The following is a 12,185-nucleotide window of genomic DNA, read 5'->3' on the forward strand; positions in this document are numbered from 1 at the left end:
TGGTTAACTCCTTACCCTGGAAAGGGTGTGTGATTAAATATGAAATGACAAGTGTACATATTTTTATATTCCTAAATATGTGTAAGACACATGCCAGCAGACTGATAACAGACACAGCAATGCAGAAAGCAGGAAGAAACAAAGAACAGAATTCCTCAAAATAAACCATTTTGTGATTAAAAATTACTAAAGTTATAAAGTCTTACACAATTTTCATATTAAAGAATGTCAAGTTTGGGGAACTAAACCAAAAATGTCAATAACCACAATTGACCTTTAATAGGAAACTGTTGGTGCTTTTTAATAAGTGTGGTGAGGAGAGTTCAAATCACAGCATAACAGAACCTGTTTAAGTGAATTAATGCAGTTTGTAGTTAGTGTATCATATAGCAGTATTATTCAGTTGGGGAAATCACAGTTGAAAAACATTACATTTTAATTCCCTATGAGTAAACTGATAAGTAACTGTAAAATCATCACTGGAAAAACATGGAAACAATCAAGCATAACGAGCCTACAGAAAGATAATTATCTCCAAATTTAGGAAGTACATTTACCTGCCTATTCACCTTTTCAAGCCTATGTTTAGCATACGTGCAGAAATAAAATACAACTACTGCAATTATTACTATCATTTTCTTTTGCCCTTAGGTGAGAAACACCTGACAGCTTCATGCTGAGCTATGCTAACAAAACGAAACCTTTCACTTTCTTTAATAGTAAAATTACCATTACTGAATCACTGTCATAAAAAATGCACTCAAGTACATTACCACTTATTTTAAACAAACACCAGTTTTGAAACAATCAACTTTGAAAAGCTGCATAAGTGTTTTTTTTTAATCCCTGATTACATTTGTATTACTCACTGTGGTAGACTGAAACATTGTATTTTTAGAGACTACCACCTAATTTCTTTAAAGAGAACAACAGACCTGTGTAATGCAGAACAGCAGTGAAGCAAGACAATTGTATGCCTGTCACCCATCTTCACTGTACATAAGAACTGTGATAAAATATGGTCCTTGTGCCACATGAGTCCATGAGAAAACAATTAACTCACAGCACAGAGCACGTGGTTTATCAAGATAGTACTCTATTCAATTCAGGGTTTGGACTTTCACCTCAGTTCTGCCTTCTGGCCACTAGAGCCTTCCCCCCAAAGTCCTTGGGAGACTGTGGACACAATCAATAGTATGTGTTTTGCATCCCCCAGTTAATAATGTGTGTAATTAACACTGGGTATGGGACTACTAGTTTGACATCAGCTCCTGAGTTTTAAGCTTATCTCAGTATATCCTAGAAAGCAATTTGTATGCCACAGTGCCTAACCATTTCCATGCTACTGAAGTTTCTCCATCAAAAAAGGATCAGACCCAAAACAGAAGCTTCTTTGGGGGCTTTTAAAATCACCTTAAGCTAGTCACTTCTGTTTATCCAATTACACACAAGTGCTGCAAACTTTCATCATTACATTTGATTTGTGGTATGCACATTACCTAAAAAGATAACATGAATTTTTTGTAAACTTCTAAAAGAAGTCACACTTAATACAGTAATTAGAAAAAAATCTTATCCCTATAAAGATTTTAAAAACTACAAAGAATGTGTACTTTGCTAAATAGCTTACTTATAAGTGAACTTACAAAAGTGACATCAAAAAAGAACCTATACTCTGAATACAGTGACAAGAACAGAATGTCTATAGCCCTTGCCAATACACCAAAACTAAATCATGTGCTTGTTGAAAAGGACTTCTGAACATATCCGCCTTCTGGTTTATGGATCAGCAGTTGGAGCTGTCTGTATCTCTTATTTTTTCAACACTGTCTTCTTTGTCTTCTGGTTTAATTTCACCTTCATCATCCTTGTGTTGAGTTGGATCTTTTTCAGCGACCTGGTCTTTGGTTTGGGGTTCATATGTGGAAACAGGATCTAAAACTACAACTGGTTCAGCTTGTTTTTCACTGCCAATGTATTGTCTCCTGCATCCAGTGTTACTGGGAGGCCTAGGGGATGAACAGTTAAACAAAAAAATTAAAAGCAGAGAGAGAAATCATTTATCTTTCAGATTCCTGGATTCAGATGAGCAAAAACCCCAAAACGTTCTAAGTCTAATCAACATGCAAAAAGTGGTCTTTGAGGTGCCAGCCATTACAAAAAAAAAAAGCTATTAGATTACATATTAGGAGCACAAGGCCAGAAGACGGAAAAAGAGCAATTAACTGCATAAATGTTAAAAAGCCAAATGCACCTACCTGCTTAATTGCATGCCCTTCTCACAGAAGCACAAAGCTCACAGATACTCTGTGCACACCTCCCCACTGCCTGCCGCCCCCAGACTCCTGTCCCACCCCACTTAGCTGGAAGGAGCCAGTTAACCCCTCCCTTGTGTGCTGGGGTACATGTGATTGCAGATTAGTTCTAAGACTGCAACAAGGAGGGAAATAAACCACTCCCATCCCTGATGGGCAGCTGAGAGATATGCCAGCTGCTGCCATTACTGGCAAGAACAACTCTGGTCAGACCTGTGGAGGGATGAGGGAAGGAACAAAAGCAGATGGGAGAATCCAGAGAAGAAGTTGAAATACTAAGTTACCATACACTTTTTCTAAAAAAGGAGAATCATGTTTGAGAAATTTCTTATTGAATTTCAAATGCAGTTTCTTTTTCCACTGAGGTTCCCTTTCTTCTCTTCTAAGAAGCTACTGCTTCTCAAGCTAAATGGGCAACAATTTCCTTGTGGAAACAGATGTCCTGAAACACTCTTCTCTTTTCACGTGTCAGGAAATTAGGCTGTGGGCACCTAGTCCTCTCAGAAGTCAGGTCAGAAGCCATCATCTGAAGGTATTGGACTGCCGACCTGATGCCTGGAGGTTGAAGGGTGTGTAGTAGGCAGGGCAGAGGCTACTCAGACTTATCTGGTCTTCTTGGCAAATGCTGGGATACTAACCATGACCCAGCACGCCCCTGTCCCACTTCCACCTCTGGATGTCAGGATGTGTACTGGTGAACTGTTGGCCAGGGTCTGCCCATTGCTCTACCAGCCCCTCACCAGGACTTGATTTCTACTATTCCCTGACCCCTAGCTCAGATCTGCTGGTTAGACACTCTCTTACCACCTAATACTTCTCCCTTGCTGGAGTTACCACAGTTATAATACTGGCAACCAGTTGTTTAATGTCTCTCTCTTCAAATAAAATGTAAACATCCATGAGGTGGACTGTTCAGCTTTGTTCACAGATCTATGCCAGCACCCAGTGCAGATCCATTTGTGGAGTAAACAAATGAGCAAATACTAATGAACTACTCTGTGTGAAAGGCTCAGAATGAATGTGCAGAAACCAAGGCTTTGGTGTGAGTAGGTCTGAAGGCCTCTCTTATACAACAGAAGTAACAGAACAGATTATTAACTATTGAGACAAAGTGGCCTGCACGATCCAGCCACAGGTACCAAAACTCAAACCCAGTGACCTCAGTTTTATCACCTGGTACTATGAGATCTGTCCAAATGTCTGAAAACCACTCCATAGGGCTATCCAGTTCTACCGTGTGACTTGATCACCATTCATAAATGACTAGCACATAACTGTCTTCTTTGGAGGTCATAAAAGCAAAGAGATGACCTGAGAGGAAAGCTATACTGTAGTGAGGACAGATTCCTTTATTTTTGCCTGGATTTGTCAACACCCTTGTCATTAGAAAACACCATGACACTGCCCATCTACCTTGGCCCATCCACTTCTCAAGATATCTGTTACTGTGCGTTGGGAATCAATATGGGATGTAGTTGGTATCTGGCTTGACTTTCTCTGACCCAGGCAACACCTGGCAGGCTGAGTCCATTAGGGTATGGTCAGAGAAGCAAAACCCCCATGAATGGCATAAAGGCTTCATTATAGGCATTAGACCTCAGGCAATGGAGAGAGAGAGTTAGCTAGGCAGTCTACGTGAGTCTGTTGCCTCTGTGTATTATGCTGGGCCTGAAACCAGCAGGTCTTGCAGCTGAAAAGGAACTTGGGTGAAAAGTGGCAAGAAGCTGAGGACAAACCAGAGCTGCATCTGTCTTTCACAGTCACCAATCCCGATGATGCAGATGAGCTGCAGGATAAACTGGAGCCCTTCCACATGGAATTTGCACATGCACCTGGCCTAAGATTTGGGGAAGCTGGAAGGGAGATGTGGGGAGCTGGAGAAACTGTGGGCCAGCTGTGCCACATGCCAACTAGGTGACAACGCGCATGAATTGTAAAAGAGCCTGCCCTACGCAGACTTTTGGGAGCATTAAAAAAAAAAAGACTATTATGTCACTCCCACTTTCTAAATCTCGTGCAAATTTCTCCTGTAGACAACCCTAACCTGGAAACAAATGGGAAAGGGAATTCTCGGAAATGAAGTTCCAAGTTCTGGCCTAGCTAAAGTTGTTACAGTCAAGGCCACACAAAGTCTGCTGGTCAAGTCCCCAGTGTGGTTCCACTACCCTGGGTCTAAGCCTCATTGTATAGAAGCCAGCAGTCTGCTCTACGCATGCAAAGGAAGTATCCATCTCATTCTAGGTGAACAACTTCCATCAACCCATACTGACCTTCATCACTTTTGTAGAACTACCATGGAAGTTCTCATGCCCATGTGTGTCTGCAGATGAAGGGGTGGTAAACACATCCTAAAACGCTTTCTTCATCAGCTGGAGGCTGAAAACTTCCAGGGAGCTCTCAGGGCTCCATAACAGCAACAAATGATGTTGACTGAACTGAAAACTCAGAAACTTTGTATTGCCAGGCTGAAACTGTCCTGGAATTGTCTCAGTCCAGAGAACTGCTCTTTCCTGAAGTAGGCTTCTTAATAATAGATTAATCTATTATTAAGTCACCTGTACACTCCAATTTGAGAACACCTTTATTATCACTGAACTTGGCACAGTGGAAAATTATGTGTTGAGAATCAGAGTAACTACTTTCTTGAAGATAATGACCACTGACTTGGAATCCCAATGGCTTAAGGCTAAAAGGGACTGTGGCAATCATCTAGTCCAACAGGTCCTTTTACAGATGAGGAAAATGAGGTTTGGAGAGAGGGAAAGCCTGACCTTAAAATTATACAGCTTATCAGTGGCAGAGCCAGGACAAGAATCAGAAGCTCCTCTCTTCCTGTTCCTGATTTTTCCACACCATCACAGAGCTATTTACCAAAGGCATCTTCCAAAAACACGATAATGATGCCACAGGCTAATTCTGGCATGTTTACTGATTCTTTCTGAATCCCTGTTTTCAGCTTCATCTTTCAGAACTATAAATATAAAATCCATCCCTTCAAGCTACCCCTCGTTTTTTTTTTTTTTTTCTTTGTGACTTAAAGCTAGCTCTTCCTTGATTTGACATCATTAAGTCCATTCCTGGTTCCCATGGGGAGCTGCCCAGGGCTCCTTCTGGAATGAAGGGCCTTCCTCCTAGGCTTCATTTCTAACTCCATTCCCATCTCATGGGAAGAGCCAGAAAGCACCATCAGTGATGTTGCCAAGAACCCAGGCTCTTGCTCTAGGCAGCCACAGTGGCAGGTTCTACAAGGTTAAATCTGAAGCTTCTCCCCCAAGGTGAAAATCCCAGCTGCTCAAATGCAACAATCCAATGGGAATTGCCATATACTATTGTTCCGTTCAATTTTTCTTCTTTAATTCTTCATCTAAGAGCAATGACCACAAATAAGGAATTAAAATTCAGTATTCATAAAACGTACGGCAGACCTTCTTCTGTATGCTGCAAAATCTCCAAGTAAAACTTAAATTTTATAGGTGACATAAAGACTAAAATCATGGAATGTTCAGTCTGAGAGGGATTACTGACATGAACTAGTCCAGCCTTTTCATTTGTCAGGTGAAGACACCAAACAAGAGTGAGTTACATGATTTGTCCAAGGGCACACTATTTGTTAACAGCAGATACAGGATTAAAATTGTGGACTCTTGACTTCCTGTCCAGTACTTTTTTTTCTTACCACAACATACTGCTAGTGATTTTTAACCCAATCAAATAGATATTTTCATGGGTCATTTTAAATCATTTGTTAAGTGCTATTTCAAGACAAAAAGAAAAACCCAAAAGCAAAATAAAAGCTAGGAGACAATATATCAATCTATACCACTCTGTGAAGCCTGATGCCCAAGTACAACTTGGTTGCTCTTTTACAAAGCAGTTACTTCTCCCCCACCTGCAAGAGGGCCAGAGGTAGGGCTGGGGCAGATGAGGCCACTTGCTGACTCCAACTGGTACTGGTACCAGAAGAATCAGAACAGCTGCAAACGGTATTGCCAAAGTTGAACTTTATAATAAAGGGACTCAGTGACTTATCAGACTGTGTTACAGGAGATGAAATTGCAGCATTCTAATTTTTAAAAAGCACATCATGGTTTGCATTCAATGAAATTCCTTTCAAAATCGACTTTCCACATTCCAATTATATTCAGCAACATTCGAGCTAACATTTCAGCTGCAATTCAAATTAACTAATGCCCAAAAGAGTCCTAATAGACATGGTTCTGAGCTCAACTGAATACAGTCAAAGCTCATGAAATGAAGGGGGAAAATGCTTATTTCATGCAAATTCTGCATATCACTCAAGCTTAATTCTACTGATAATATAAAGGTGGGACATTTTGAACATTACAGTGAATGAAACTTTTAAGCAGTGAGAGTTATTTTATAAAATGCTACCTCTGAAAAGCTGACTGCCAAACAGTGTAAAAATGGTTTGAGGCATAAATGTCAAGTTCATTTCTATTTCACTTCTGAGGTAACTATCTTTCAAATCGCAACAGCTGGACTATTTAACACAATCTGGTGAATCAAAGTATAGTTCTTCTCTGGTCTCCCAGTGGGACGCCTGCATTAGTCTGTGGCAGCCATCCAACAGATGACGCACAGCCGGATGGTCTGAACTCTGTTTCATTTACAATAAAAATGGATAAAGCTACAATCATATTTACCACCTTCAAGGACAGAAAACGGCAAGATTTAAATTTGTCTTTATAAAGTAGTTTCCTGGGAAAACTCCAAAGAGGAAGTCAGTTTTATATCCTCCCTTGTGTAAAAATAAGAAGTCTTACTTTTTTTTTTCCTCCCAAGCCCTTTATACAGTTACTACAGCAGTGAACAGCAGTGGCATTACAACAGAGGTAGTTTTTATTGTTTCTCTCAGACATCCTATTTTTCAGGATATTTTAACACACTTATCCAAAACTTACCAAAATAAAATTTCAAACATAAGATGAAACTTTCTATATTATTGCTAATTCTAATACTTTTAAATATAATGAAGGTAGAAAAAACGAAGCTAATTTCTTTTGGCTTTGTGTACTTTTTGAAACTGCGTTTTAGTGCAAAGAATAAATTAGTATGCCAATTTGGGTCAGCTTCTATTTGAGGGAAAAATAGATATCATTTAAATTATGAAAAATAATATTGTTAAACAACAGAATACCGCCATGGTTGAAAATCTGACATCAGCTTCTAGATGCTGATCTGCCATAAGATTAACAAGAATTCCTTTTTAACAGAGGTAACAATGGCTGGGCAAAGACCTCTGTGTCCACACTGAGCCATAGTTTCTTTGGTGGAAAAACTGCAGCACAGCCATCTCAGTGCACGGGTTATATCTCAGACCACAGTGCACGTTACGAAGCCTTGTCCCAGTTCTTTTATTCTTCTAGCGTAAGCTGGAGTGTGCACATTTACAGATTCCAAAATACACTGGCCCAGGGAGGCTCAGGAAACTGGACCATTCTCGCCAACAAAATCAATGATAAAGCATGAGCTACGACTGATTTTAGCACAGGCAAAGATTCTTAAATGTGTATGATACTTTTTTTGGCTACTTTTTAAGCTTTTTGTAATTTTGTACAACTTTCAGTCACCATGGAAAATCCACTGAGATCTCAGCTATGAAATGTGAATATTATTTAAAAGAGATATTTTAAGGAACATAAAGGCTTCCACAAGAAACACCATATATAAATAACACTGGCTCCTCAAGAAAGCTGCCGTGCACAGAATGTTTGCATTTTCATTCTTAATTTTCAGAGCAATGTTTTTTAAATTTTAAAAGATTTTTCTTTAAATTTACTATATTATATACTTTAAACTCTCTTTTAAGACAGGAAGTCATGAAGCATTCAGTGTGTTACTTTTCATAGTTATATGACAAAATATACTTTAAACGAAAAGCATTTATCAGGTTTCAGAAGTTAAGTCAATTTATCCTCAGATCTGAAATTGCATTTAAGTTTTAGCCAGACTTCTATTTGAATAAATTTTAAGTCTCCACTACTCCACTATATAAAAATAAAAGGAAACACAAATACTGCAGAGACTACTGAAAGATGTTTTAAAAAAATGACAAAGCACCAAAAGCAATATGGTTCTCCATGGAGAAATGATATATTTTATGCTAAGTCTCTTAAAATCATAGGTGTTTGCAACTGGAGGCAAATGTTAGAAGGCAATTAATTCTTTGAGAGAATTGACAATTACTCAGCAGCATTTTAACAATTATTTCGAGATTTACTCAACAGAATTTTAACACTAGGTGTAATATAGCCTCAACTATTAATCTGGAAGAAGCTGCTGTCTGTAAGGTAACTCAGAACACCTGTAAGACAAAACTGACAGGCGGATCTTCTGGACAGCCCACAGGGAAACTCCTTTGGAGGGGGGAGGAAAAAGAGACTGAGTAAGGAGATCTCAACTTCCCGAACATCCAGTTGTTCTGCTAATTTTGTTGTTAAAACTTAATTGTCCATGTACAGGAACACATGGAGAACCTTTGTAGTAGTGCTTTGCTGAGCAGAGCTGTTTCCTGCAGTGTCCATACACAATTCAGCCGTACTAAGATTACAGTTGAGAGCAGAGCAAATCCTTTAATTGTATAAGAGCATCAGATTAAGCAGTAACTTCCATGCAGTTCATTTGCTAGCTAGTAGTCTCTTCTCAGAAACGAATGTTTGCTAAGTACAGGGAAGGTGCCCTCCTTTCTAGCACCATGCATGCAAATACACATATGCACACATACACAATAGGAGAGAAAAGAGGAGAGGAGGAGGGGAGGAAATGGTAGAGTTGGGATTAACAGGAAGAAAACCTATTCTTTCCACCACAAGCACTAAAAACTTCTCTATTTTCCATTTGAACAAAATGTTGACCCAAATCCCTCTAAAGTAAGTTAAGAATCTCAATTTCTATTTGGTAACATATTTCAAAAGCTCAGATTCTCCAGCTGCAATGCAAAAGAGCAATACTTTTCAATTTCATTTACAAAAATTAATCTTACAAGAATTAATCTGTGCGGGGCCACAGGTCACACGTATTTAGAGACACCACAGACCTAGAAATTAAATGCAAATTAAAATAAAAATGGCTGTACTGGAAACGGTCATTTTTCTACTGAAATTGAAGTCCTGTAATTGCTACATAGGTTTTTGTTTTTTAAATTCTTCTAGGGCACAATGTGACCCGTTTTGACCTCCCAAACAAAAAAGGCAAGCTAGCCGCCTGTCTGATGGCTGAAAAGGAAATTTTAAAGAGCTTGATAAAGCTTAGAGTTTTGGGGAGCTCTGGGGTTGAAGAAGGGCATGATGAATTAGAGAAGTATTAACTGGAAGGGTCTCTGGCAATTGTGGCTTAAAAGCATCTTTGAGAATGACCAAGAGATGAGGACACAGCTATGAAATCACTGCAAATCACACCAGTTACAATGGAAACTGGGTTCTCCCCTTTGAAGCCAGGTTCTAGAGATGTAACTAGGTGAAATGACAAATCATCCTTGAGGTTGACTCCCTTGTTTAACTGTAACTGTCAGGCGGATATTCACCCTTCTGAAAGTAATTAATAGAAAAAGTGAGCACAGATGAATAAAGCTCAATACAGACAAGTAAGGCCACTTCTAGATGAGACTGTTCAGAGACAAAAAAGCAAGACTGTGAGAACACAAGATACTCTTGGGTCTCTGCCTGATTGTGATGTAGAACTCTTGTAAGATCTGCTTGTCTCTTTCTCCATACTGCAGGCCCATTTGTCCTGCCTTTCTTTAAAATAGAGATGTTCTAAAATATGATGACAATGGGCACTACACCACAAACTCAAAGGAGCTAACCAGTAATTGACCAAAGGTAGAGCTGACTCACAGAGGTGCAGCATAAAGTGGATGCAACGGTGAAATTTATTTGGGGCTGTAGAATGTATGTTTTAAAACAACTGTATTCACAGTGATTCATCTTTATATTGTCATATTATCATTTAGTAAAACACCTTTCTAATCCAGTGATTCAAGTCAGATATTTTCAAGGTATTTGACTTCTGGGAATGAACTAATCCTCAGCATGTTTGAAATGTAAATAAATAAAAAATGTGTACATGAAACTTATGCCAAAGATTAAAGGAGCTTAGGCTGGTATTCTAATATGGTAATTTCCAAAAGTTTATTTGTGAAGCATGCCCCTTTATTGGCCATTTGACATGAAAAACACTAAAACAATTTCTTTCCAAATCTCTTTTAAGTCTTCTTGCTAATTCAGATTGGCTCTCCTTTTCAGAATTCTTTGCTTTACTGGGTAACATTTTCTTCCCTTGGCAAAAGATATATTAATTGCTTAGTTTAGCCTTAGGAAGAGGAAAGAAAAAGGAAGAGATGACACTATCTGTGAGTATGTAGGGTCAGAGGAGCAGGATGTGAATAGGGCAAATGGAGCAATTTAACTACAGAATCACTGCTTCCTGCAGAAGAAACCTTACAGTCATTTTCTTCCCTTCCATTCCTACAGCTCTTAATACACTCAACGCAGTATGCTATAGCTCAAAAGCGTGGGCTCTGAAGTTAGAATGAAGAAGGTTCAAATGAAATCTGACCCAATTATCGATTAGGAACAGAATTTTGGGCAAATTGTTTATGTCACTAAACCTCAGTACTTTTGGAAGAATTAAAACAACACATAAAAGTATTGGCTTCATAAATGTTAGTGAAACGATAGTAACAACAACAAAACATCACCAAAGCAAATTCCAAATTGGAAACTGGCTCGTTACTCATAGCCTCCATCTATAATCAACATAGACATCCTGCTTATAGCGATATAAGCACATTTCCTCTCAGATGAACGCTATTATAATATGGATATATATTAATATATATTGATAAAGAGTAACAGAAAATTTAAAAAATAAAGAGGCGAAACATATACAATGGAAGGTTGTAGGCTTTTACCCCCAAATGTTTTCCCAATTCACTTCACTTACATCACTCGAGATCATCAGATCTCCCCATTCTGTGGATAACAGAGCTAATGTGTCTCAGGTACCTCACACAGGATTAAAATGGAAGACAACTCTACCCATAGCTAGGAATTATACTTGCATTTTCTTACTTATTGCTCAACTTACGTTTGCTTCTGAAATACTGACTTCCTAGTTACCCTTTAAATCAACGCCCCAGAATGTGTAAATTTGGAACCTGTCAACCTAACTGGAGTTCAAGAAGCAAGCTTTGGCTTGACTGTATTGCATGGTACTTTTCTGTACACACGGCTGGGAGACATGTCATGGGTCTGTGTCACATTTTAAAAAATGCATCTGCAATGGTGGCAAACTGATGGCTATTTCCAAAAACTGAATGAACTAGCAAAAGCCAAAGTCATTTGGAAACATATGTTGAACATATAGTAGTGGTTAAAATGGGCCATATCATTTTTTGACCAAGATAAAAACTGACACTAATTCTCTTACACAACCCGCCAAGTGGCTCTAAAGCACTCTTTACTTCTCACCCACTTTTTCCACCCCAGAATAAATGGATAGGAAAGACTGTCCAATTTATTTCCTCTGTGGTCAGGTATCTCTAACCCAAATAGGTCTAAAAGCATTTGGAGCAACAGTGACAGGGCTGGAATGAGTATCCTGACCCCTAAGAATATAACCCTGAAGGATAACAATCATTTCAGTCTGGATTTGTAAGTTCCTAAGATGTAGTTTGAAAATTAAAATTTTTCAAAAAATTATTTTATATTTCTAGGTTTGTGTTTTACTGTAAATCTATATTGAGAGACACGTTGGGGGTAAAAACTATGTGCTTAACTCTTGTTCTTTATCTTAACTGTGAACATCTTTATCAAGCAACCACATCTGGGAGGAATTATTGGGATTCTA

At 38.7% G+C, this 12,185-nt stretch overlaps 1 protein-coding gene across 2 annotated transcripts in view; it reads right to left on the minus strand.

Annotated features, from left to right (window-relative positions):
- Positions 1-282: 282 nt before the first annotated feature.
- The window catches only part of SHTN1 (shootin 1), a 96,030-nt gene continuing 84,127 nt past the window's right edge, over positions 283-12,185 (minus strand). For both annotated transcript variants that reach the window (XM_024756086.1, XM_024756085.1), the window contains one exon: positions 283-2,009. In XM_024756086.1, coding sequence (XP_024611854.1) covers positions 1,998-2,009 — 12 coding nt within the window. In that variant the 3' untranslated portion in view covers positions 283-1,997. The remainder of the gene's footprint in view (positions 2,010-12,185) is intronic.

The sequence above is a fragment of the Neophocaena asiaeorientalis genome, unplaced genomic scaffold (assembly GCF_003031525.2).
Source record: "Neophocaena asiaeorientalis asiaeorientalis breed wild unplaced genomic scaffold, Neophocaena_asiaeorientalis_V1.1 scaffold85, whole genome shotgun sequence".
Classification (NCBI taxonomy): domain Eukaryota; kingdom Metazoa; phylum Chordata; class Mammalia; order Artiodactyla; family Phocoenidae; genus Neophocaena; species Neophocaena asiaeorientalis.